Source organism: Thamnophis sirtalis, unplaced genomic scaffold (genome assembly GCF_051295495.1).
Source record: "Thamnophis sirtalis isolate CommonGarterSnake01/CBP01778 unplaced genomic scaffold, rThaSir2_p1.2 scaffold_11, whole genome shotgun sequence".
Lineage (NCBI taxonomy): Eukaryota > Metazoa > Chordata > Lepidosauria > Squamata > Natricidae > Thamnophis > Thamnophis sirtalis.
In genome coordinates, this window is record NW_028261391.1 from 52,225,462 (window position 1) to 52,252,374 (window position 26,913).

At 43.4% G+C, this 26,913-nt stretch overlaps 1 protein-coding gene across 3 annotated transcripts in view; it reads right to left on the reverse strand.

Moving 5' to 3' along the window:
• Window positions 1-26,913, reverse strand: part of LOC106537730 (VPS10 domain-containing receptor SorCS1) — a 565,787-nt gene that overhangs the window by 38,298 nt on the left and 500,576 nt on the right. For all 3 annotated transcript variants that reach the window (XM_087725812.1, XM_087725810.1, XM_087725813.1), the window contains exon 19: window positions 2,584-2,770. In XM_087725812.1, coding sequence (XP_087581938.1) covers window positions 2,584-2,770 — 187 coding nt within the window. The remainder of the gene's footprint in view (window positions 1-2,583; window positions 2,771-26,913) is intronic.

Sequence of the window (26,913 nt, forward strand, 5' to 3'; positions counted from 1 at the left end):
GCACGTGGCGTCCTCGCGCACGCACGTGGCGCGCGCATGCATACTAGCGTCTGTGCGATGCCCCAGCTACTCCTGGAGGATCGCGCAGGTGTTCTGCGCATGCGTGGAAAGCGCGAAATTCAAAAAAACCGGGTAAGGAGCGGGCGCGGGTGTACGGGAGCGCGCGGGCGCGGGGGGGGGCTTCGCCGTTCCCGGAAGTTATTTACTTCCGGGTTCGGCGACCAACCGGATCGCAGGGACCGGTGCGAACCGGTCGAAACCCAGCCCTGCTACCTACCTACGTACCTATCATATGTCTAAAATTTCCAGTAGAAAAGATTGTAGTCTAGTGAGGAAACCCAGGTTCTAGTACTTTTTTAGGCATGGATATGCCAGAATGACTTTGTCCCAAGAAGGAGAATGGGAAATCAAGACAAATCTATCTACTGTGCTGACCAGCCTTTTAGGTGTTCATTCTATAGCGAATTAATTCAAGATGAATAACACATATGAAATCATTTAAATGGCCCAAACTAGAAAAAAAAACCTTGGTATTGTTAAATGAGATCTCCTAAGATACAAGGCGAGAATATTGAAATCTCACAGGGTTCTATACCCTCACATGAAATTTCAGTCCTTATCTGAGATTGCATGAGATCCTGGACATTAGATCATCAATAACCTATTAGACTGTAGTAATTTTAAATTTAGTTTTAGTTTGGTTTCACTGCATGATGATACATCATGGTATCACACAAATATAGAATTAGTTCTCTGTGTAAAATACAGAATAAACTCACTTTCCTATGCCAGAATAAAAACTTCTAAGGAGTTCTACCGCTACACACACTGTTTATAAATTTAATCCTTGAAACATTGAAGAGAACATCACATCCTATGCAGTTTAAGATCTGACAAGGAATGTAATAAATTATATGATGTTGAAACACACAGAGCAATTACATGGCTGCAATCCGTTACCAGATTGGAATGACACAGACAATGACATTTCTGCTTCAGGTCATGGCCTGCATAAACAAAAAGGTTTTCCATCAAGTAGCCTTGTTAACTTGCATATAAAGTGTGACACGATGGCAAAATCTTTCTTAGCAAACAGCAGCAGATTGCTTGGCTGTGTGTTACTGTGGTTAGGTTATTTGGGATATTATCCTATCTCTCCACTTATGATTAATTTTGGGGTGTAAGCAACTAGCTTATATGCATAAAGTGGAAATGAAATTTTAAGAAGTTCAATTTTGAAGTTACATAATTAACTTTTCTAAAATTTCACCAACGACTTTCTGAGACTTTTCTATCATATTTTTCCAAAGTTCAAGTCAGATTTTGAAGAAGCAAAAAACAGGGGTATTGACACTTTTGAACTTTAGTGTTTAACAATACAAGCAAGAATAATATCATAGACAACAAAAACAAACAAATAAATGGATCATCAACCAAATCAGTTCAGAGTTCTAACTTGAAATTATCTGGCTTTAGACAAATTACAAAGACTTAGATCTCTGGAAAAGACTGAGAAAAGTGAAATAAAGGTGGATGAACTCAATTACAGTAGTAATGTATATACCACTGGAAGACCAGGTTAAGGATAGATCATCGTGAGGGAAAAAAATCTATGCAGTTGCTAGGAGTTGAAAACAACTTGATGGCACATAATAATTAAACAAATAAATCTCAAAAATTAACTCTGAAAAACTTGCTATTTGATCTTTTATGTTTAAATTTAAAGCAATTATATGGCATCTTATTTTGTTCTATTTAATTAAACTGCTTTGTACATTATAAACAGTTGCATATTTTATAAATTCATCAATACCCATAAATTTCATTTTCTCTTTCTTTTGAAGCAATATTGGAAACAAAAGTAAAACAAATTATTCAGTCCCATAAAGGGGTACGGGATCTACACATTTTATATCCAAATCCCAGTAGCAAGCAACATTCCCAGGGAAACAATAATCATATTCCTAAGAGTGGTGAATTCATCAGGTATCATGGTAAAATATCTAGCCAGAATGGTCTTGGACAAATGTCTTGGACAAATGTCCTAGTACTCCAGGCTTGAAAGGCTGGTAGAGCCTTTCAAGTAACCAGATGGTCTAGATCTCTTCCAGGTTTAAAACAATTCAATTTTAATAGAAATAAAAACAATAAGTTAAATGAAGTTATAGAAAGAAAAGTATGATAAAACTAAAACAAAGTTTTTAAAAATCCAAGCCTAAGTTTAAACGTAAGATCTTTTTGAACTTAAGGCATTAGCCAAATTACTTTCTATTCTTTTACACTGGCCCTGGGTTATGAAACAAGGCTTCAAGCATGATACAAATTCATGAAAAATTATACTTCTGAAGTTACATGAATCACTAAATCAGACCATCATAAATCATAGCCTAAAGCAATTCCTATTTGTTTTCTGGTTCTTTTCCCTTTCCACCCACTTTTCTAATTCTCGATTCATCTCTAAAATATGTTTGCATCAAATAAAACCTAACACCTGTACCATCAACAATATTTATCAAAAGCAGAACATTTAAATTGACATCAATTTATCTTTAAGGTATTGTTATACCAACAGTAATTACATACAATTTACATGCAAATACAAGACTGCAGTGTCAGTCCCCAGGCTGTTTCTGATCTGCGCAGTTACACGGAAGATGCCAACATTTTGATAGATGTGCCTGATTCCTTCTTCTGTTGAGCTCAGATTGGCATATGACACAGCACTACCATCTCCAAAATCCACGCGGATTATTGATCTTTGAATGTCACCCTAAATAGGAGAGCAGGAAGGAAACCAGAGGTTAATGAAAATGCTGCAAAATTAGAGACAATTGAATGAATGCTCACCCTTCTTGTCTATTAATTGTCCTGGATGGATAGGCTGCTTTAGTTCAGAATTCAGAATTCAAACCTTTATTATCAGAGTACAACATGTGTACAATGAGATTGGCTGAGTCTCCTTTCGTGCATCCCCCCCCACACCCAAACATAATACAACTCACAGTGAAAGACAGAAAATCCCTAGCCCAGTGAATCCTACTAGCAAAGTTACAAATGTCTTCAGTTTGGAAGTAGAAAACTTTGTTTCCAGGATCTAGTGAAATCCCTAAAGCTAAAGAAAGACTAAAATATTTAAAGGCAGAGAACACAGTACAGTGGAGAGAAAGCATTCTTATTATTTCAGTATAGGGACTTTCCTTTTAAATTTCATTTAAAGAAGTTAATTTTGGTCGGTGGCCAGACTTCTGTTAACAAAACATGGGAATAAATTAAGATAAAATAATTAAAATAAAATGGAATCAAAAATAAATTGAATACAGCCTGGACAAATGAAACTTTCCTACTTCTTGGAACAGTGAGACTCTTAACACAAAGGCCTTAGTGAAAAGACCCCCATAAATAAAGCTAGAAATATATAAACAACAAGAGGATTAACTATTATTGTTATTCTTAAACCTGAAGGAAGTTTAATCAACTCAAACTGTACTTAATGAGGTCCTACTGAAACTTGCTAGCTATTAAACAAAACTTGATGACAGAGCATCATTATGTTCAGCTAAAACATAACTGAAATAAAGGAAGGAGTACAGCCTGGAAAATGAAAGTGAGATAAGAAAGGTGATCAAAAAAGCAACATTGAAATCTGATTCAAGGTATCTTTCATTTGTTATATTCTACAAATACACACACATACACACACACAAACACACACACACAAATATATCCAGGATCCATTAGAGTTGTGGAGCCAATGCATTTAAATAAATACAAATAAATTTTAAAAGTCCATCTCTTACTGAGAAATTTCATATAAGGCAGTGTGCATATGGGCCTGCATGCACATGTACTCTATGACAGAGATAGAGACATTTTTATGCTGTAATATCGTTATAAATATTTGAATATGATCATTCTATTCGTCCTTTACAAATAGCACAGTTCTCTGTGTGTTTAACTGGAAGCAATTCTCAATTTTATTCTAGGTTAAATATGCAAAGAACTGTATCGCTATTTTATGCAAACTTCTTATGCAGAAAGAAATAATGAAAGCTCTCTCTCTAAAGAAAACACTTTATCTGGCATCAACAGGAAGTTGATATTTATGCATGCCTTTGAAAGGTCATTTTAGTGCTTAAAATTGGCACATTAAAATCTGGTGCAAAGATTAAAACCAAAAAATAATTTTGGCATTGAAATAGTATCAAAATGTACAAAATTACTTTTGTTGGTTTATGTATATGCAAATTTAATTTGAAAAGCCATGAGAGTAGAAGATACATGCATTTTTATCTTCCAGTGTGTGTGTGTGTGTGTTTGTGTGTGTGTATGCGTGCATGTTAAGGTGACCAGATTTTCAGATTGGTAAAGAGGGACACCTTTGACCAGGGGGGGGGGGTTGATTAAAAATTTTATACGGAGCAACAAAAATTTTCATACAACGCAAAAATAGTATTGTAATTTTTTTTTTATTTCAACATAACTACAATTTACAAATATAAATTGTAATTGTTGCCAAACATCAAAATTTTGATCACGTGACCATGAGGATGCTGCAATGGTCTCTAAGTGTGAAAATGGTCACTAAGTGTGAAAAATGGTCATCAGTCACTTTTTTCAATGCCATTGTAACTTTGGTCACTATACCACATTTCTGGCCACAGTTCTTAAGTGAATAACTGCAGCTGATAAGTTAGTAACATAAGTGAATCTGGTTTCCCCATTTGACTTTGTCAAAAGGTGATTATATGACCCCAGAACACTGAAACCATCATAAATACGAATCTGTTGCCAAACATCAAAATTTTGATCGCGTGACCATGAGGATGCTGCAACAGTTGCTAAGTGTGAAAATGGTCGCTAAGTGTGAAAAATGGTAATCAGTCACTTTTTTCAATGCCATTGTAACCTTGGTCACTAAGCCCATTATACCACCTTTCTTGCCACAATTCTTAAGTGAATAACTGCAGCTGGTATTTTGTATTTTGGATAGAATCTTTTTTTAAATAGCCTAAGACAATTTAAAAAAAGAATCCACACAGAATAAATTGAAGTAAAACATTTCAAACTATTCTTTCTATGCACAATATATTTCAAAGTATTGTGCATAGAATTTTTAAACATGGTTTCACTTCAATTTATTTTGGATAGAATCTTTTTTTAAATAGTCTAAGACAATTTAAAAAAAGAATCCACACAGAATTTTAAAAAATCCTATGAACAATAAATAAAATATTATTTTAAAATATATTAAAAAAATAAAAGAAAAAAACCCAGCTCACTTACCAGCAGGCTTGCACTACAAGTCAACCCTGAATGATGTAGATGTTAATACAAAGAACTGAGCAAATTGAAATGGTGAAATTAGTCAGGGAAATATTTTGCAAAGAAACTTTGCCACCATTTTGGAGCAGACCTCCAACCTCCGTGCCCCTCCCCTCCAGAAAATCCAGGAAGTAACACTCGCAATCTCTCTAGCCAAGTGTTTCCTGCAGCTCTATGGTACTTGGTCATTTTTTCTTATAAAATGAGGTAAAAGGGGCGTGGGGGGGGTTCCGTTTTGTTGCTTTAACGTTTTAATATCTTCAATAAAAGTACTGAGACAGAGAGAGGGATTAGACAGGGTGTCTTTTGTCTTGCCCCGGTTAGGATTTCTTAAGCAAATCCACTGGGCTTTCAACATGAAATCAGAAAATTGGGACTTTTTAAAAATGGCCCGGGACATGGGACAAATTGTTATAAAGCGTGATTGTCCCGCCTGGTCACCTTAATGTGTGTGTGTGTATGTATGTATGTATGTATGTAAACATTTGATGAATTATCAACAGCTGTTGATAGAACCTTCAAAAAGATTGAAATAAATTGTGGAATTTTATTAAAGGTGATGCAAAATATCTACAAATATATGTCTTTCTTATTACTAAAATCTGATAGATGAAATTTAGTATATATTGCTATCTGAAGGGGAAAAAGTAATTTGTAAGCTCGGCACAAGGTGTTCTTACCAAGATTTCCTGCTGGGGGAGAATTGGCATCTTCTTCGAGTAGACCCATATCAGCTACTCAAAAGTTTCTTTTATGGGAAGAATTGAACTGGCTCTAAAAGTTCCTTTCTTCACCATAATTGCTTAAATATTTGAACTGAAAATGCTTTCTGCCCATTAAATACAATTCAGGCTCTAGCAGATTTCTGAAAAGGGCACATCAAAAAGCTGACATTTAAATATCTGAAGCACCAGGACAAGGAAGCAAAAGTAAAGTATGCAACCAGTGAGATATTTTTCCGTCACAAATGAAATTACTCAGGGAAAACAGAGGAGGGAGCAGAGAAAGAGGGCCTGTTGTAAACAAGTTTTAACCTGTATTGTTTTCCATACATATTTTCCTGTGCTCTGAGGAACATAATTTCTATATATATATATATATATATATATATATATATATATATATATATATATATATATATATATATATATATATATATATATATATATATATATATATATATATATATATATATATATATATATATATATATGTTTTATATTTCACTAGAAAGGTAGGAATACAGAGCAATAGCTTTCTCCTTAAAAATTATTTTATCACTAAGCTAAATCTTATAGCAATAGATGAACTTTGAACATTCAAGTGAATTTCTCAATTTACTCTAATCTTTCAACTTTTGGCAACTGGCTTGATTTGGTTCCAATCAATGAATAAATTTATACATACACATACACAACACAGCACTTACATAACAAATCTAGTCAGAATGCTTAAAGAAGTGCTTGGAATACATTTTATACTGAATGCTACTTAATGTTAGTAATCAAATCAAGTAGTCAAGTAATAACTTTACAAACGAAACACATTTTGCTACATCTTTTGTCTTTCAAAGCTCCATTTTGTAAAGGTTGGTTTTAATAATAGAATAATAAGAGTTGGAAGGGACCATGGAGCTCTTCTAGTCCAACCTCCTGTACAAGCAGAAGACTCTATATTATTCTAGACAAATGGCTGACCAATCTCTTTTTAAAAAGCTACAGCAATGGAACACCCACAACTTCTGAATGCAAGCTGTTCCACTGATTAATTGTTCTAACTGTCTCCTTAGTTCTAGGTTGGTTCTCTCCTTGATTAGTTTCCATTCATTGCTTTTTGTCTCGCTTTCTGGTGCTTTGGAAAACAGATTGATTCCTCTTCTTTGTAACAGCCCCTCAAATATTGGAACACTGCTATCATATGAATCCTAGTTCTTATTTTCACTGGACTAGACCAGAGGTGGGTTGCTGCTGGTTTGGCCTGGATCAGCCGACTGGTAGTAGCGGGGGCGGGAAGCTCCGCCCACCTGCCCGGATGCTTGTGCAGAAGTGTGGTGCGCGAGCACGCCTAAACCAGTAGTAAAAAAATTAGCAACCTACCTCTGGACTAGACATCCAATTCCTGCAACTGTTTTTCATGTTTTAGCTTACAGCCCCCTAATCATAATTGTTTTTCTTTTCTCTGCACTTTAGAAAGTCTCAAATGTTTTTTATATTTGGCAACCAAAACTGGATGCAATATTCCAAGTGTTACATTCACATGATCTTGATCCTCTGCCTCTATTGATGCACTGATTGCATTGGCTTTTTTGGTGGCTGTGACACACTGCTGGCTCATATGCAAGTGGTTATCTACTAACACTCCTTTTGTGTGAACACAGAAATAAAGAATGAATTAAGCAACTCTGCTTCTCTGCCTGCTATCTATCATTTCCTTGCCATTTTCTCCCACTAGTTGGCCATTTGTTTCCTTGACCTTTTTCTTGTTTTTTACATGTTTAAAGAAACTTTTTAAAATTTATTTTTGACAGTTGTTGCAAGTCTTAGTTCTGAGCCTTAGCTTTCCTGACTTCATCATTGCAGATTCTGGCTATATGCTGCTATTCTGCTTTTGATATACAGTATGTGTCTCTTTCCATTTTTTGTACTTATTCTTTTTGTCTTTCAGTTTATCAGAGAGCTCTTTATGCAACATTTATTTGACCCTTGATCAAATAAATCATATATGCAAACTGCTTTTCTCAAGTGTATATTATTTTGGTCAAGATAAGGCCATTTCAATAATACATAAAACAAAAGACATTTCCACGTGCACACTTTCCCTTCTGTAATGAAAAGCATTTTGAAGCCAGCTAAGCAATTGTCTTCATTCCTGCTGGCCTCAGAACATTAAGAGCAGGCAAGGAACAGCTGATCTAATCAATATTTCTGCAAAGTCAAAAGTAGTATACAGAAGAAACCACAAAAATGACATTCAGTATTCCAGCATCTGACTTATGACAACTTATAAAATACAAAATCCCTGCACTTCTGCATACAAGTTCTTATTGAAAGCGATGGAGGTAGGCTAACATGAAGATTTAGCAGCCAGGTGATTTCTTCAGAAGCTGCACTCAGGAATGTAGGCATGAGTTCAGTGTAAACTGTTTATACAAAGAGAGAAAATTAAGAGGAATGTAATGTGGAACAGGAGGAAGGAAAGGTCTACAGTCTAAATCCTCAACCCTCCATAATTTTTGAAGACCCGATATTATGATGTGACTAGCAGCCATTTTATACCAATGAAATCTAACTTAACCCAAATTTACTCAAGAAGAAACAACTGGTAGTCTCCCTCCTTCATTACTTCCATAGCTAACTGACATTATATATGGTCAGACTAAAGCGCTTTCCAGAATAAAAATCACTGATTAATTAAAAATTCAAGTACCAAGTTAAATAATAGGAAGTAAATTGAAAGAAAACAAAAGGGAAAAGAGAATATTTCTGACAAGATTAAATTTACAATACAAAGACACAAATGCACACAAAATGAACTCACAATTCTTCATTGTATAGTCCATAAAATAAAATAAAATCAGTATTCTAACGTACATCCTACTTTCCACTATGCGTCAGGTTGCTCTTCTTTTTCTTCTTCTTGTGCCATATCTGTCATCAGACGTTGGTGATCATGTTGGCGATCCTATTTTTATCGATAGCTGCACAAAAAAGTGCTGCTGAGTTTTGTCCAAACCAGTCCCTTAGATTTTGAAGCCATGATGTTCTTCTTCTGCCTGGACCTCGTTTGCCTTCAATCTTTCCCTGGAAGATTAAGTTAAGTATGGCATATTTTTCCAGGTCGCATCACACGTCCAAAATATTCTAACTTTTGCTTTTTAATGGTTTTGATTATCTCCCTTAGCTTTCCCAGGCAGCTTATCACTTCCTCATTTCTGATTTTGTCAACCCAGCTTATACGTAACAGCCATCTGTCAATCCACATTTCAAACACTTCTAGTCTTTTCAAGTGGCTGTCAGAGACCAACTCTCTACTCCGTAGAACAGGACAGAAAAGATATAACATCTGACAAGACTCATTTTCAGTCTTAGGCTTATGTGACTGCAGAAGACCTCTATTATTTTGAAGAATGCTGTTCGATCTTTCTCTATCCTTGTCTTTATTTCAGTGGTCATGTCCCAGCTTTCATGTAAATTAGAACCAAGGTTGATCCTTTCAACTTTTTCTAGTGGTATTCCTTCTGAATTTATCGGTGGTAAATTAATGGGTTGTTTGATGACCATGACCTTGGTTTTTGAGGTGTTAAGCTTCATGTCATATTTTTCAGATATTTCTGTGACTCTGTTGATGAGGAGCTGAAGATCTTCATGCTTACTGGTGAGCAGAACTGTATTATCAGCATATCTTAAATTGTTGATCTGAACACCGTTTACTTTGAGGCCAGTATCTATGTGCTTCATTGAAAATTGACTCAGAGTAGATATTAAACAACAGTGGAGACAGAATACAGATCTGTCTGACCTCTCTTCATACTTCTGCATCATCTGAATATTTTTGGCCTAATCGCACATTTGCTATCTGATGCCAATATAGATTTTTTATGATTTGTATATCTTTGCATCTAGTCCCTTATTTCAGGACTTGTAATAGTTTGTTGTGCCTTATTTTATCAAATACTTTTTCAAAATCAATGAAGCACATGTAAACACTGTGATTGACATCTCTACAATGCTGTACAAGAACCTGAATTCTAAATAGGGCATCTTGTGTACCAAGATTGTTTCTGAAACCGTGTTACTTAGATGCTCCTCCATTTTGTTGTATGTATGAATTATTCTCAGTAATATTTTCAGGGCAAGACTCATTATATGCATTTATATTTTGGGGGATTGTCACTTTAGCCAATCATTTGGTATCTTTTCCTGTTTCATATATTTGATTGAAGAGTCGTAGTATAAATGTATTCCTATTGTCTTGCAGCAATTTGTTTTTGCTATTTTTATTGCATGTTCAAACTCCTCCATAGAGATGGTTGGTTCAGTTGTTATACTTCCCATATCAATATTATCCTTAGTGTCAAAAAGTTCTTCAATATATTCCTTCTACCTTTTTAGTTTTTCATCCCCCTCCTTATTAACTAAGTTGTTGGTTTTCTTTTTGTAGAAGTCTGCTGCTTCTTTCCCTTTTTTGTGTAAATTGAAATTATCATGAACACGCTTTGTTTTTTCTATTTCTTTGCATCTCTTTGCAAACCATTTTTCTTTTGCCAGTCGAATTTTTCTTCTGTTTTCTGCAATTCATTGTATTTTTCTTTGTTTTTATTTTTATAAGAGCTTCTTTCATCTTTGAGATGAAGAATTTCATCCGTCATCCACTGTTGTTTCTTGTGGTCCCCCCTCCTTCTGTTTGGAGTTTGTTACCTCTACTATTGCATTTTTAAATTTATTCCATTTCACTTATACATCTTCATTATTTAGGCTGTTGGTTTCTCTTAAACGAATTTCTAGTTCTTTTATCTTATCTACATGTTTAAAGATGAAATCACTATCAATTCTTGGTTTAGGAGGATTCAGGTTGTTCATCCTTCTAAGTTTCAACTGGACTTCGACAAGTAGTAGATTATGATTGGATGGTACATTTGTGCCTGAGTATGTTTTTACTGATTTTACTGAGTTTTAAAATCTTTTGTTTATTGTAAAATAGTCAATTTGGTTCCTTACTATATTATTTCAGTGATCTCCCAAGTGTAGAGGCATCTTTTTGGTAACTTGAAAAAAACATTCATCACACATTGCCTATGTTCCTGGCAGAAGTCTACAAACCTGTCACTCTACCATTTCTGGTTCCTAAGTCAAAGTTTCCAATTACAGAAACATCACTTTCTTCTCCCACTTTTGCATTGAAGTCCCCCAAAGTATTGTGATATTATTACTTTTTAGGGTTTCCAGTACACTGTTTATATCTTCACAGAACTTCTCTAAATCCTCATCATCACTCTTAGCCACTCTTAGCCATGGGAATGTTGTATAACATTCATATTTGCTGGAGTACTATTTATTTGGATCATCATCACTATTAGATACAGGAATAAAGGATGCATTTAATTACAAGATTGTTTTCAATGATTTTTACTATTTTTACCAGAGTAATAGATAGCATAATCTACTATTCTACACATTCTATTTTCAGGCCGTGCATTTCTCTCACTCCCAATATAGAGATATTGTATTTGCACATTTCTTTGATAGTGTTGTATGTTTTCCCAGAATCATATAGGCTTCTCAGATTCCATGTTCCAATTCATAGATTTGGGTTTATCATGCTTCTAGTGGACCGGGAGATTCTTAGCACCCCTGTCCCATTTAAGGGATGCCCATACTCAGGACCATTGTTAGCTTTTGCCAACATTTGAGATTTTTTTTTTTTTTGAGATTTTATTAATATTTGTAGGCCGCCCTTTTCCCTGAGGGGACTCAGGGCAGCTCACATAAAATCGGGGAGGGGGAATACAGACGTTAAGATAGAGACATATAATAAAATAGTAAACAACATACATTCATCATTCGGGAGGGGTAACTATCCTTGTCCCCAGGCCTGACGGGCGAGCCAGTTCTTAAGGGCTATGCGGAAGGCCTGGACGGCGGAGAGGGTGCGAATCTCCACGGGGAGCTCGTTCCAAAGGGTCGGGGCTACTACTGAGAAGGCCCTCCTCCTTGTAGTTGCCAGCCGACACTGGCTGGCCGATGGAATACGGAGGAGGCCTAATCTATGTGATCTTATTGGTCGCAGGGATGTAATTGGCAGAAGGCGGTCTCTCAAGTATCCAGATCCACTGCCATGTAGGGCTTTATGGGTGACTAATAGCACCTTGAAGCGCATCCGGAGATCGACAGGTAGCCAGCGCAGCTCGCGGAGGATAGGTGTTATGCGGGTGAACCGAGGTGCACCCACAATCACTCGCGCGGCCGCGTTCTGTACTAGCTGAAGTCGCCGGATGCTCTTCAAGGACAGCCCCATGTAGAGCACATTGCAGTATTCCAGCCTAGAGGTCACAAGGGCCCGGGTGACTGTTGTGAGAGCCTCCCGATTCAGGTAGGGTCGCAACTGGCGCACCAGGCGAACCTGGGCGAATGCCCCCCTGGTCACAGCCATTAAGTGGTGGTCAAACGATAGCTGTGGATCCAGGAGGACTCCCAAGTTGCGAACCCTCTCTGAGGGGTATAGAATTTGACCCCCCAGCCTGAGTGATGGAATATTGGTCGAATCTTTGGGAGGGAAACACAACAGCCACTCGGTCTTTTCTGGGTTGAGCACAAGCTTGTTAACCCTCATCCAGTCCATAACGGCTTCAAGGCCTCGGTTCATCACGTCTACCGCTTCATTGAGTTGGCACGGGGCGGACAGATACAATTGAGTATCGTCCGCATATTGATGGTATCTAATCCCGTGCCTGCGAATGATCTCTCCCAGCGGTTTCATGTAGATGTTGAATAGTAGGGGGGATAAGACCGAGCCCTGAGGCACCCCATAAGTTAGGGGCCTAGGGGACGATCTCTGCCCCCCCACTAACACCGACTGCGACCTGTCCGAGAGGTAGGAGGAGAACCACCGCAACACGGTGCCTCCCACTCCCACCTCCCGCAGTCGTCGCAGAAGGATACCATGGTCGATGGTATCGAAAGCCGCTGAGAGGTCAAGGAGGACCAGGATGGAGGAGTGTCCTCCATCTCTGGCTCTCCAGAGATCATCGATCAATGCGACCAAAGCGGTTTCTGTGCTGTAACCGGGTCTGAAGCCTGACTGGAAGGGGTCTAGATAGTTTGCTTCCTCCAAGGACCGTTGGAGCTGGAAGGCCACCACCTTCTCAACAACCTTCCCCAGGAAGGGAAGGTTGGAGACTGGACGATAGTTATTAAGAACAGCTGGATCCAAAGATGGTTTCTTCAGGAGGGGTCTCACCACCGCCGCTTTCAGTGCGGCGGGGAAGTTCCCCTCCCGAAGAGAGGCGGTTACAACCGCCTGGATCCAGCCTCGTGTCACCTCACTGCAGTTAGTAACCAGCCATGAGGGACACGGATCCAGTACACAGGTGGAGGTACTTACAGCCCTCATGGCCTTGTCCACATCCCCGGGGGTAACGTCCTGAAACTCAACCCAGAGCTGTTCTACTTGATCCTCCTGTGCCTCGGCTGGAACTGCGGGGGTGGAGTCCAAGTCCGACCGAAACCGAGCAATTTTGTCCGCTAAGAATTGGGCATAATCTTCAGCTCTGCCCTGCAAGGGTTCCCCCGCCTCCCTTTTATTCAATAGGGAGCGGGTTATCCTAAACAGGGCGGCTGGACGAGACTCAGCGGACGCAACCAAGGTGGCTATGTGGGATCTTTTTGCTGCCCTAAGTGCCCTGGTGTATTCCTTGGTGCAGGTGGTTACCATTGCTCGGTTCGATTCGGACTTATCGGACCTCCAACGGTGCTCTAGGCATCTCCTCCGGCGCTTCATCTCCCGGAGTTCCTCGGTGAACCAAGGAGGTCTCCGGGATCCGCTGCCTCGGAGGGGCCGCAGTGGCGCAATCCGGTCGAGAGCCTCCGATGCTGCCGAGTGCCACGCAGCAGCCAGAGTCTCTACCGGACTGTGGGCGAAAGTGTCAGGAATAACCCCAAGCTCTGTCTGGAACCTTAACGGTTCCATAAGGTGCCTGGGGCGGAACCACCTGGTCGGTTCCTCCTCCCTACAGTGGGGGTTTGGTCTCCGGAAGTCGAGCCTCAGTAGGCAGTGGTCTGACCACGACAGGGGTATGATGTCATTCCCCCTCAGACCAAGATCACAAATCCACTGCTCCGAGAGAAATACGAGGTCAAGCATGTGCCCCGCCGAATGGGTTGGGCCTCGAATTACTTGGGTCAAGCCCATGGCTGTCATGGAAGCCATGAACTCCTGCGCCCCATCAGAGTTTTCACCGAGCGACGGCAAATTAAAGTCCCCCAGGACCATCAACCTAGGGAACTCAATTGCCAGCTCGGCTACCGACTCGAGGAGCGAGGGGAGGGCTGCTGCAACGCTGTTGGGAGGCAGGTACGTTAACAGCAGACCCACTTGACCCTTGAGGTCCAACTTTAACAGCAAAGACTCACACCCGACAATCTCCAGAGCAGGGACCCTACGAGGAACTAACGACTCCCGGATAACAGCGGCCACACCCCCACCCCTTCCCTGGGCTCTCGGCTGGTGTAGCACCTGAAATCCTTCTGGGCACAGCTCTACAAGGGGGACTCCTCCCTCTAGGCCCAGCCAGGTTTCAGTAATACATGCCAGGTCTGCCCTCTCGTCTAAAATTAAGTCCCGGACGAGAGGAGCTTTATGTACAACAGACCTGGCATTTAGCGACAACAGCCTGAGACCAGGGTCCTGACTACTTACGCCATCTGGTCTTGGAGTGGGACTCCTAGGGCCGGAAGGAGGGATCTCTGTAATGTAGCGAACCCTCCTTCCCCGGTAATGGCCTGCCCTAAAGTCCCCGCCGTATCTGCCCCTCCCTGTTACGACCGTAATACCCCGACCCTCTCCCGTGTCTCTGGTCCCCTCAACCACCCCCGTGGCCCCCGCAACTCCCGGCAGGTCCTCCGAATCACACATACTCATACACTCCCCCAAGCAGTCCCCACGTAAAAGTTAAAAAACACAAAATTTTACAACAATATGATCATAAAAGTGGGACATTCATTCATCTCATGCATACCTCATACATAACCCATGCAAAGAGAGAAGAAAAGATGAAAGAAAAGAAAGAAATTAAAAATTGCGCAATTGATTAATTTAAGGTGCGAGTTCAGGTGGTAAAAATTGGCTCTCAATGTTCAGAGTTGAAATGGCTGGGGACCAGTTATAGTTCAGAAAGAATATATGGGGGAGTGTCTTATAACCCCTCTCTTTTTCTATAACTTTGTTAGTCAGAAGGTCCTGTGGGGGTTCAAAGCAAACACGCAGTGCAATCATCATCTGTCCACCCGCAGTACAAATCCAGAGTCTTCCTTCTGGAGGTAAAGCCGCTCCAAGAGGTTCCCAGAGGCACACCATTGAAAATAAATGGGAAGAGATGGAACAGGCGTTGTAATTGCCTAGAGACCCCGTCGCTGTTCCCAAGATGGAGCTTGCTCCCTCAGTGTTAAATAGCCAAGGCAGCCCGAAAAGCACCGGAGTCTCTAAGGCCAATGGGATCATCCAGGTCTGCAAAATCCAGGGGTGGTCTCCCCAGTTCCGCAATCCCACTGCAGGCAAATGGGGGGCAAAGGTGGGGGAGGCAATGGGGCCGCCAGAACACGGCACCACTGCCACCGAGCTGATATTCCTCTCCTCGCCGCCAAACAGCTGATGTAAGTGAAGCAGCACGGAGATCGCTGAAACCGCCCAAACCCCCACAGTCCGCAGCTGCAGCGTCCTGACGGCCCGGAGATGGTCCTGGGGGTGGTCGCACAATCGTGGGGCGCTCCCGTCGCAAGCAGGCACAGCTAGAAGATGAAACAGGCGACGGAGCCACCAAAGAACGCCGCCGCCATTTCCAGACCGAAATTCCCCTCCTCGCTGCCGAGCGGCCCGACCAGCATGGAAACCGCTGAAGACGCTGGAGCCCTTGCGGTTCGGGGCTATCCCCAAAGAGGTAGCCCCTACCGCTAACTGATCTTTTTGGGCTCCCTGGGTCTTGGGCTTCCCGAACGAGCCTCTTATATTATGTTTTGAAGTTATTACTCGCGGTTTTTCCTGCATTTCGTCAGGTAGTTTTTAGAGCGGACGGAGCCTTGCAGCCATCTTAATCCTCGCACATGCGCAAAAGAACATTAACATGATTTTTCTGGCAAATATATAGTTTAGTAGTTTTCCCTTTGCTTTCTACAGCGCTGTGCACATGCTGTTCAAGTGGCTGCCACCACACCATATGCTGTTCTTCTGAAGAATGTGGTCTCCACTTTCAGTTGATATTGATGAGCCAGTTGCCACTCACCAGACCTGTTGGTCCAAGGGAGGTATTTGATTCCCTCCAACCACTATTACACCATAAAAGCCATCTGTGAGAACACACTCTGCAGGGGTTCCAGACTCCCCCTAAGTGCAGATTGTTCTACAATATCCTAATCTCAAAATGATATTTTTGTTTGTGGAAGCTTTTTATCTTACCTGGTTTTTTAGCCAGCCCTGGAAAAAAAAACTCCAAGAAGAACAAAGGAGAATACATAGAGATCTACCTTAGAGGGAATCTTGCCAGTCAATGAGTATAATTTTATTTTTGCAGGCTTCAGATATTTCTGCCTATTTAGATTGACAGGTCAGCTGTTGACTGACTGATCAAACAAAGATTGTCCTTTAAGTCCTTTAGTGTCTGAACTTATTAGGATTAATTTTCTTTCAATTCACTATAGTGATCCTGGTTAATACCTGAATGGAATGATTAAGTCTGGTTGTTAACTTTAAAATTCATGAGCACCTTTGAGTTCAACCAGTGGGAGGTTGAGTGGCACAAATGTTTCTGTGAAAACAAAACTTCACCATGTCTGTAGGACTCTTAGTGGCCATAGACTACAAGGAAAAAAGAAAATAAACTATGCAATTTTATTTTGTACTACAAATGGATGTAATTCACCTGAGTGACCAGCCTAAATTATGCTATAAGAACATGGGTCTACAGGAGCTCTTAATCGAATGTAGAATCTTTGTGTGGACTGTGGAGAGAATCAGTCTTCAGATGAATGGGATTGTTTAACAGACAAATTGAGACATAAAGGTGATTGAAGCTCAGAGCAGTCCATGTTAAGTTTTACCAGAACATTTCCATAGCAACCCCTGAATCTCAAGATGCAAATGTTTATTCTAAATCCATTGTTTTCTGTAGAAAACAGGTTATTTATTTATTTTATTAATTATTTATTTATTTGGAGTTTTTATATGCTGCCCAATCCCAAAGGACTCCGGGCGGTTTACAAGAAATATAAAAAACACATAATGACAAAACAATTTAAAACAACAGACACCCCTATACATTCATTCTAGTCGTGGCCGGAACTCAACAGTGAGGTCAACAGCCCCAGGCGTGCCAGAACAGCCAAGTTTTTACGGCTTTCCTGAAGGCCATTAGAGTGGGTATGGTCCAGATTTCTGGGGGGAGCTGGTTCCAAAGAGTCGGAGCAGCCACTGAGAAGGCTCTCCTCCGAGGGCCCACCAGCCGACATTGTTTGGCCGACGGCATCTGAAGGAGGCCCAATCTATGGGATCTTACTGGCTGCTGGGAGGTATGTGTCAGTAGGCGGTCTCGAAGGTATCCTGGCCCTAAGCCATATAGGGCTTTAAAGGTAATAACCAATACCTTGAATTGAGTCCGGAGACCAATAGGTAGCCAGTGCAGCTCAGGAGAATAGGTGTAATGTGGGTGTACCTCGGCACACCCAATATTGCCCGCGCGGCTGCATTCTGAACTAACTGCAGTCTTCGAACGCTTTTCAAGGGTAGCCCCATGTAGAGCGCGTTACAATAATCCAGCCTCGAGGTGACAACGGCATGAGTTACCGTTAGAAGCGCATCCCGGTCCAAATAGGGCCACAATTGGTGCACTAGACGAACTTGGGCAAAGGCCCCCCTGGTCACAGCCGACAGATGATGTTCAAAATTCAGCTGCGAATCCAGGAGGACTCCCAAATTGCGAGCCCTCTCTGAGGGGCGTAAATTTGCTCCCCCCAGGGTTAAGGAGGGATTGTCCAAACAGTCCTTCGGGGGCAACATCCAATGCCACTCAGTCTTATCGGGATTGAGCACAAGTTTGTTCGCCCCCATCCAGACCCTAACAGCCTCCAGGCATCGGCACATCACGTCCACCGCTTCACTGAGCTGGCAAGGGGCAGAAAGATATAATTGAGTATCATCGGCATATTGATGATACTTTACCCCATGCTGTCGCATGATCTCACCCAGCGGCTTCATGTAGATGTTAAATAGGAGCGGGGACAAGACCGAACCCTGCAGCACACCACATTTGAGGGACCTAGGGGTCGACCTTTGCCCCCCAACCAACACCGACTGTGACCTGCCAGAGAGGTAAGAGGAGAACCACCGTAAAATGGTGCCTCTCACCCCCACCTCCCCCAGGCATCGCAGGATACCATGGTCGATGGTATCGAAAGCCGCTGAGAGGTCAAGAAGCACCAGGATAGAGGAATATCCTCTATCCCTGGCCTGCCAGAGATCATCGGTCAGGGCAACCAAAGCGGTTTCCGTGCTGTACCCAGGCCTGAAACCAGACTGAAAGGAGTCTAGATAATCCGTTTCATTCAAGGTCCGTCGGAGTTGAAGCGCCACCACCTTCTCAACGACCTTCCCTAAAAAAGGAAGGTTGGAGACGGGATGATAGTTTTTCAAAACAGCTGGGTCCAGGGAAGGCTTCTTGAGGAGGGGTCTTACCACTGCTTCCTTTAATGGTTGTGAGAAAAACCCCTCCTGCAAAGATGCGTTGATAATCGCCTGGTGCCAGCCTTGTGTCACCTCACTGCTGGTCGAAACCGGCCAGGAGAGGCACGGGTCCAGTAAACAGGTGGAGGCACTCATCGCTCCCATGGTCTTGTCCACTTCCTCAGGAGTGACAAATTCAAACTCATCCCAAAAAATCTGATTAAGACTAGCCCTCAGCATCTCGGCTGGTACTGCCCAAGCGGAGTCCAGGTCTGTCCGAATCTGAGTGAATTTATCCGACAGAAACTGAACAAACTCCTCAGCTCGTCCCTGCAAGGGTTTCCCCGCCTCCTCACCTTTCAGGAGGGAGCAGGTCACCCTGAACAGGGCAGCTGGGTGAGATTCCGTGGACGCAATAAGAGCGGAAAAATGCATACTTTTTGCCACCCGTATCGCCACTAGATAAGTCCTAATAAAGGCTCTTAATAGTGATCAATCAGACTCAGAGTTACTAGCCCTCCAATGTTGCTCTAGGCATCTCTTTTGGTGCTTCATCTCCCGGAGTTCCTCGGTAAACCAAGGTGCCCTCCTGGATCCGCTGCGGCGGAGAGGCCTCAAAGGCGCAATCCGATCCAATGCTCCAGCCGCTGCACTATTCCAGGCAGCAACCAAAGACTCGGCCGGATTGCGGACAAGGGAGTCAGGTATCTCTCCAAGCTCCCTCTGAAATCCCTCCAGGTCCATCAGGCGCCTGGGGCGGAACCATTTAATCAGCTCCGCTTCCCTGCAATGGGGGAGTAGTGTCATAAAGTCAAGCCTCAGCAAGGAGTGATCTGACCATGACAAGGGCAAGGTCTCTATTCCCCTTAAATCAAGATCCACTGCCCCGAGAGAAATACAAGGTCAAGTGTGTGTCCCGCCCTATGAGTCGGACCCTGAACTACCTGGGTCAAGTCCATGGTTGTCATGGAAGCCATGAACTCCTGTGCCCTATCTGAGTGTTCACCGAGAGATGGCAGATTAAAGTCGCCCAATACTATAAGTCTGGGGAACTCCACCGCCAACCTGGCTACTGCCTCTAGTAGCACAGGCAGGGCTGTCGTGATGCAGCTGGGAGGCAGATACGTCAACAGCAAGCCCAATTGAACCCTAAGGTTCAACTTCAAGAGACTCACACCCCACAATCTGTGGGACAGGGATCCTGTGAGGAACTAACGACATTCGGATGATAACTGCTACTCCCCCACCCCTTCCTGGTGTCGTGGTTGGTGGAGCACCTGAAACCCATCTGGGCACATTTCTGAGAGGGGGACACCCCCCTCTTGGCCCAGCCAGGTTTCGGTTATACATGCCAGGTGTGCCTCCTCGTCCAATATTAGATCCCGGACGAGGGGGGCTTTGTTCACAACCGACCTGGCATTTAGCAACAACAACCTGAGACTAGGGCCCTGTACTCCTCTGACACCAGAACCTTGAGTTGAGCCTGAGGGGCCGGAACAAGCAATTGCTGTAATGTAGCGAGTCCTTCTTCCCTGGTAATGGCTAGCCCTACAGCTCCCGCCATATCTGCCCCTCCCAGTCGTGACCAAAATGCTCCAACGTCCCCCTATCCCGGTAGACCTCTCCCATGGCCCCCCTTCTTCCTGGCAGGTCATGTATTCCATTCACACCAGGATGGGAGGTGAGTCTTGGCCCCCATCCACTTCTGCTTCTGCACTCAGTGGAGGGGACTCCAGATCGCATCTCCGGTCCTACCATACTTACCGATCAACACTCTCTTCAGACACACCCCACACTAATTACTAAAATACAATACAATAAATTAAAAGTGGGCACATTTTCTCTCACATTCATACACTCATACACCCAGCAAACCAGCTAAAATGCCGTTCCTGAATAGACAGGCAATTAAAATAATTAGAAACGGTAAAAATAAATGTCCCGGAAGGGAAAGAGGGGGGGAGAGCTGGTGAGCAGTGGCCGGGTCCAGGGTCAGCATGGCAGGCACTGGCTGGATGTCCAGGGAGAGGGATTTCCAGATGGTGTACTGCAGAGGCCCCATGTATTTCAATGTGGGGAAATCCTTATAGGCGAGACTCATTTTGTGGATCTTCCCCTTCACCCTCTCTGAGAGAGAGGCGATGCCCGCCAGGAAGTTGTGCTTGTCGGTTTCCGCCAGTTTTTTTCTGTAGGATCTGGCTACCTTCCTGCACTTTACGCAGCTGCAGGCTGGAGCGCTGGATCTTCTGTTCAATGTCAGTCAGCGTCCGGGCCATGTCAGCCTCCAGCTCCTCCAGCATGACCTTCTGGCATTCACGGAGCAGCTGATGCAGCCGCTCAGAGACCTCGCCGATGTGCCCACGATCGCTGTGCTAGAGGGTCTGCAGCTGCTCCTTCAGCTCCCTCTGCATCTCCTCAAAGGCCTTGTCCAGCCCGGTGACCTGGTGCTGCTCAGTGGTGCTGCAGGGCGGGCCGGTCGCAGAAGAAGCAGAATCTGGTTTGGGTGGCCTTAGGAGGCTTCTCGGGTCCTCCCAGGCCTTCGTTCAGCACCTTTCCTCTCTCTCTCTTTGGGTCTCGTCCCTTCTTGGTTGGGGAACGGGAGTCCACGGGGGGTCTCTCGGGTGGGCACGGGTGGAGGCGAGGGTCATGGAATTAAACAGCATAATCACCTTGGAAGGCTTGGAAGCCTTGGCCGGGGAAGCGAGGCATTGTGTGCATTGCTGGATTTACAGCTCCCTGGCACTAGATGCAGCTTCACAGGACAATCCAGGGCTGGAAGGGACCTGGAGGTCATCTAGTCCAACCCTGCTCCAGCAGGAGATTACTTCCTGTCCTTCTATTACTATATTCATTATATTGTTACTTATGAGTATATATGCAGGCATTTCCCCCTCCTCTCTGAAATATGAGTGCAGCTCTTTGTCAGCAAGGATGTGTCTCCCATTATTCTTTCGAAGAAGACCCCCTCCAGAACATACTGTTTAATAAATAACTGTAGTAAGCCTTGATTATTTGCTTTAGGTACTATAGGTAATAGAAAGCAATGACAAGGTAACAGTAACAAATTCCCAATCATTTATATTTTAATGCATTGTTTTGTTTTTATTCTGCTAGATAGAAAGTGGGTTTAGTTTGATTTTTAGATCGTTCTCAGATGTTATTGCCTATTAATGGGAGAAAATGGCAAGAAGGTGATGAGCAGCAGGGGGAAAGCAGAACTGCTTTATTATTATTATTATTATTATTATTATTATTATTATTATTATTTACATCTGTCTTTACACAAACAGAAAAAAAAACAATCCAACCTATCAAAAAACACTGTAAAATGCAGATTAGGAATGCAAGTAAAAATGAGCAAGAAAATGGTAAGAGAACACCCATCAACTTTAGATCCGTTCAAATCACTGGGACCGAATGGATTACAGTCCAAGGTTTTGAAAGAACTGGCAGAATCTCAAAAATGCTGAACCATATCTATCAAAGATTCTGGATCACTGGAGAACTGCCAGAGAACTAGAAAAGGGCTGTTATAGTTCGCTTCTTCAAAAAAGGGGAAGAAATGGATCCAGGAAACTACAGCCCTATTAGCCTGACCTGGAAAGATCCTGGAAAAGATAATCAAGCAACAAATCTGCAAACATCTGGAGGCAAACAAAGTCATAACCAAAAATCAATATGGATTTATCAAAAACAGATCATGCCAGACAAATCTTACTGCATTCTTTGACAAAGTAACAAAATTAGTGGACCAGTGAAATGCTGTGGATATAATTTATTTGGAATTCAGTAAGGCATTTGATAAATTAAATAACAAGCTAATAGATAACCGTAGCTTGATAAGATAGAAAGATGTGGTTAGACAGCATCACTATCAAATGGATTTGTAACTTGGCAGACCAACTCCACCCAACATGTAGTCCTTAATGGAACTGCATGTACATGAAGGAAAGTATTCAATGGTGCACCTCAAGGCTCTTTCTTAAGCCTAATAATTCTTTAATAGCTATGTCAGTGAAACTCATCAAATTTGCAGACATTATCAAGCTGGCAGGAAAGGCCAATAGGTTTGAGATAAAGAAGGAACTTGATAGATTTGAACATTGGGTCCTAACTAACAAAATGAAAAACAATAGAGAAAAAAGTGAAATTCTACACCAAATGCAAAGGTACAGAATAGTTGGTACATAGTTCAACAGCAGTAGCTGCAAGAGCGATCTTGGAGTCCTAGTGGACAACCACGCAAATATGAGCTGGCAGTGTGTTGCTGCTGCCAAAAAAACCAATGCAGTCCTGGCTGCATTCAACAGAGGTATAGGATCTCTAAAACATCGAGACTGCAAATAAATCGTGTGCTTTCAATAATTTTAAGAGAATCAAAATGCTGTTTCTGATGAATAAAAGGAAGAAATTAAAACCAACCATTTCACCTTTCAGAAGTTCAGGAAAATCTCCATTGCATTTTTTAAAAAACAGTGATCTTGGACAAAGTAGGTTACTATGTTAGTGATTATTAAAAAACAGCATGTTTTTCAAGATTTTCAACTTCTGTATTTATGCTACAAAACTTGATTTCTATAGGATCCCTAAGTAATACATCAACATATGAAGTTAGGGATACTGTTTAACACTTTCCCAAATCCAATAGTGTTGCATTGTTTGAAAATATACTCCGCAAACCTTGAAAATTGTGGTGTAACTGCAATTAGGTATATTCAGTGAAATAGATTACTGAATATTCTCAAATTTGTGTTAGTGCAGCTTCTCAATAACCTTTTCAATGTTTTGTTTGCATTTCTTCCACACACCGTGCCATTATTATGGCTCCTACTTTAAAATAGCAAAATAGGTTCCTATTTAATACTGGAAGCTTAGCATAGTTTGAAATTTAGCATGGTTTTCTCTCAAAAAGTATAGTTCAGTTTGAAAGAGCTCTTCTTTTTATTGGTCTTCCACTCATGGAAAATTATTATTCCACCAAGGCATGAAAGTAAGATGTGTTTCTGCTGGTTTGCCATTGTTATTGCTTTTGTTTGACAAATTTGTTAGCAAAGACCCAGTGAAGAATTCCTTTTTCATGTTTGCCTGATAATCATGGTTACTTAGCAGTTGTGGCCCGGCAGGAGCCATTGGAGCTGCCACCAGACTCCGACAGCGAGGGGTCTTATGAGTCGGCCCTGGAGTAGGTGGAGGACCCTGGACAGGTTTCTGACTCCGAGCAGGGCGCAGAGAGACTGGCTGGCCACCAGGTGGCGCCTGAGCCTTGGATCAGTGGGGAGGAGACAAGAGTGAGTGATCCAGAAACCACCTGTGAGTTGTTCCGGGATGCACGCCGTCGAAGGGCTACTCAGCGTGAAGAACAACTATGTAATTACAGGAGGTAATTACGCTCAGCTGATGCTCATTAAGATTCTCTCCTGATTATAAAAGAGACTGCTTGTGCCACACCCTTCTTGCAGAAGTCAATGTTAGGGACTAACGAGAAACAAACTTGGCAGGCTGGATTGCTGCCTGAGTTTGTTTGCATTGCTGCCAAGGTTTGTAGGACTTGCTGCCAGAGTGCTTATCTCTTTGTTTATGTAATGAGAGTCTGGACTGATTAAATAACATTCTCATTTACGTTTGTTTCGGCTTTCGTTCCTGGACGGAGGAGGGGGGGTCAGAACAGATTGACTTCTGCCCAAGACAAACCTCCATTCAGCTACAATGGAGCAACTCTGTGCTGAGAATGCTCAGTTGGCTCAACAGCTTGCTTTGCTGACTGGTCAAGTCCTCTCAGCTTCTGGGACTTGCTAACCCCCCCCACCTCCAGCCATGGAGGAAGTGCCCAGTGGCTACACCAGACAGGTTTGATGGCAATCAAGCTATGTTTGCAGCGTTCCTGGGACAATGCCAGCTGTTTATCAGCTTGAGAGAGGAGGACTTTCCCACTGACCGGATGAAGGTGGGATTTATCATCAGCTTGCTCTCAGGCACAGCTGCCCGTTGGGCTACACCATTGCTATCTCAGCCTAGCCCTCTGCTAGATGATTTCCAGGACTTTTGTAATCATCTCCGGCTGATGTTTGAGGATCCCATTAAGGAAGAAACAGCCACCAGATGACTCAGGGCACTGCATCAGGGCAATGGCTCCTTGCAGGATTATGTCAGCGAATTCCGGCTGCTTAGTCAGGACTCAGCTTGGAATGAGCCAGCACTCATGGATACTTTTCAGGACGGGCTGTCCGATGACTTGCAGGATGAGCTGGTGAGGGTGGACAGGCCACTGACGTTCGACGCGTTGGTCCACTTGTGCCTCCGGATAGATGCCCGGCTGCAGAGGCGGAGGCCTCACCAAGCATCCCAGGAGACCACTAGTGTGCTGGTTCCTCAGGAGACTGCAGTACCCAGGGGGAAGCCCATGGAGTTGGGTGCCTCACACCCCGAGTGGCACGCACGGTAATGGACAGACGGCGCACAAGGTGGTTGTGTTTTTCTTGTAGGGCTCTTGGACATTTAGCCACAGCTTGCCCTAAGAAGACTAGGGGGGGGCTGCGAGGTCTGAGACCAACCCCTCAGCTCCAGAGCCACGTGTCAGGACTCAGGCGGGGTCCGATCCAAAGGAAACGGTGGGTCGGGCGCAGTCCAAAACAGAGGTGGACGGGCCACCATGGCACATGGTTCTAGCAGCACACATCCTCTTGTCAGGTAGTCCGCAGGGAATTTCGGTCCATGCCTTGGTCGATTCTGGGGCTACCACAAACTTTATGGATGCGGTGTTTGTTACAGCGTATGATGCCCCTCTGTGTCTGGTGGACCCACCGATGCCGGTCGAGACTATTGACAGATGGTTGCTTCTGTCTGGGCCTATCAAGGCCGCCACGCAACCTTTGCATTTGATCCTCGGGGAGCACGAAGAGGCCATCCAATTTTACGTGACTTCGGGCCTGCATTTCCCTGTGGTCTTGGGCTTGGCTTGGCTGCGGACGCACGATCCTCAGATCTACTGGTCACAAAATCTGGTCACATTCCTGTCCCCACAATGCGTTGACCACATACAGCAGGTCTGTGCGGCCCAGATACCCAGCTCGCCCAAGGTGGACATGCCACCGGGTTTAGCGGACTTCGCGGATGTCTTCAGTGAACAGGAGGCAGATCAACTGCTACTGCATCGGCCTTATGACTGTCCCATTGACCTGGTACCTGATGTGAAGCTCCCTAGAGGTCGTCTATACTCCATGTCTGAGCCGGAGTTGGCTGTGTTGCGGGACTTTCTTGATAAAAACCTTGCCCGGAGGTTTATCTGGCCTTCGTCCTCGCCCTTGTCTGCCCTGGTTTTGTTCATGAAAAAGAAGACCGGGGATCTGAGACTTTGTTGCGATTACTGGTGCCTGAATGCCATCACGGTAGGTAACCGGTACCCGCTGCCCCTTATTTCGGAGTTGTTAGAGCAGTTCCGGGAGGCAACAGTATTCACGAAGTTGGATTTGGTGGCGCCTACAACCTGGTTCGAGTCAGGGCAGGGGACAAATGGAAGACGGCCTTTGGCACCCGGTACAGACATTTCGAGTACACGGTCATGCCATTCAGGTTGACCAATGCGCCGGTGGTCTTCCAACATTTTATGAACGATATCTTCCGGGACCTGTTGGATCAGTTTGTCGTCATTTACCTGGACGACATCTTGATCTATTCGACGTCCCAGAAGGATCATCAACGTCATTTGCGTCTGGTCTTGCAGCGACTCTGAGAATATCGTTTGTTCACAAAGCTGGAGAAATGTCAGTTTTGGCAGACTACCATCGAGTTCCTGGGGCATCGTATCTCCCCTGAAGGAATTGTGATGGAGCTGGGCAAGGTGGAGGCAATGCGTAGTTGGCAACCTCCTCGACATATGATGGATGTGCAGAGACTTCTCGGGTTTGCCAACTACTACCGGACCTTCATCCCCAGCTTTGCTTTCTTGACCGCGCCCCTCACTCAGCTCCTGCAAAAGAAAGTGCCTTTTCACTGGGGTCCCATGGAGCAGCAAGCATTCATGGCCCTGAAGCAGGCTTTTATGAAGGAGCCGATCTTGAAGCACCCTGATCCCCATCGTCCATTTGTCGTGGAGGCGGACGCGTCTGACGTCACGGTGTGTGCGGTGTTACTGCAGGCTCACGCCCCAATGGTACCCTTTTCCCTTGC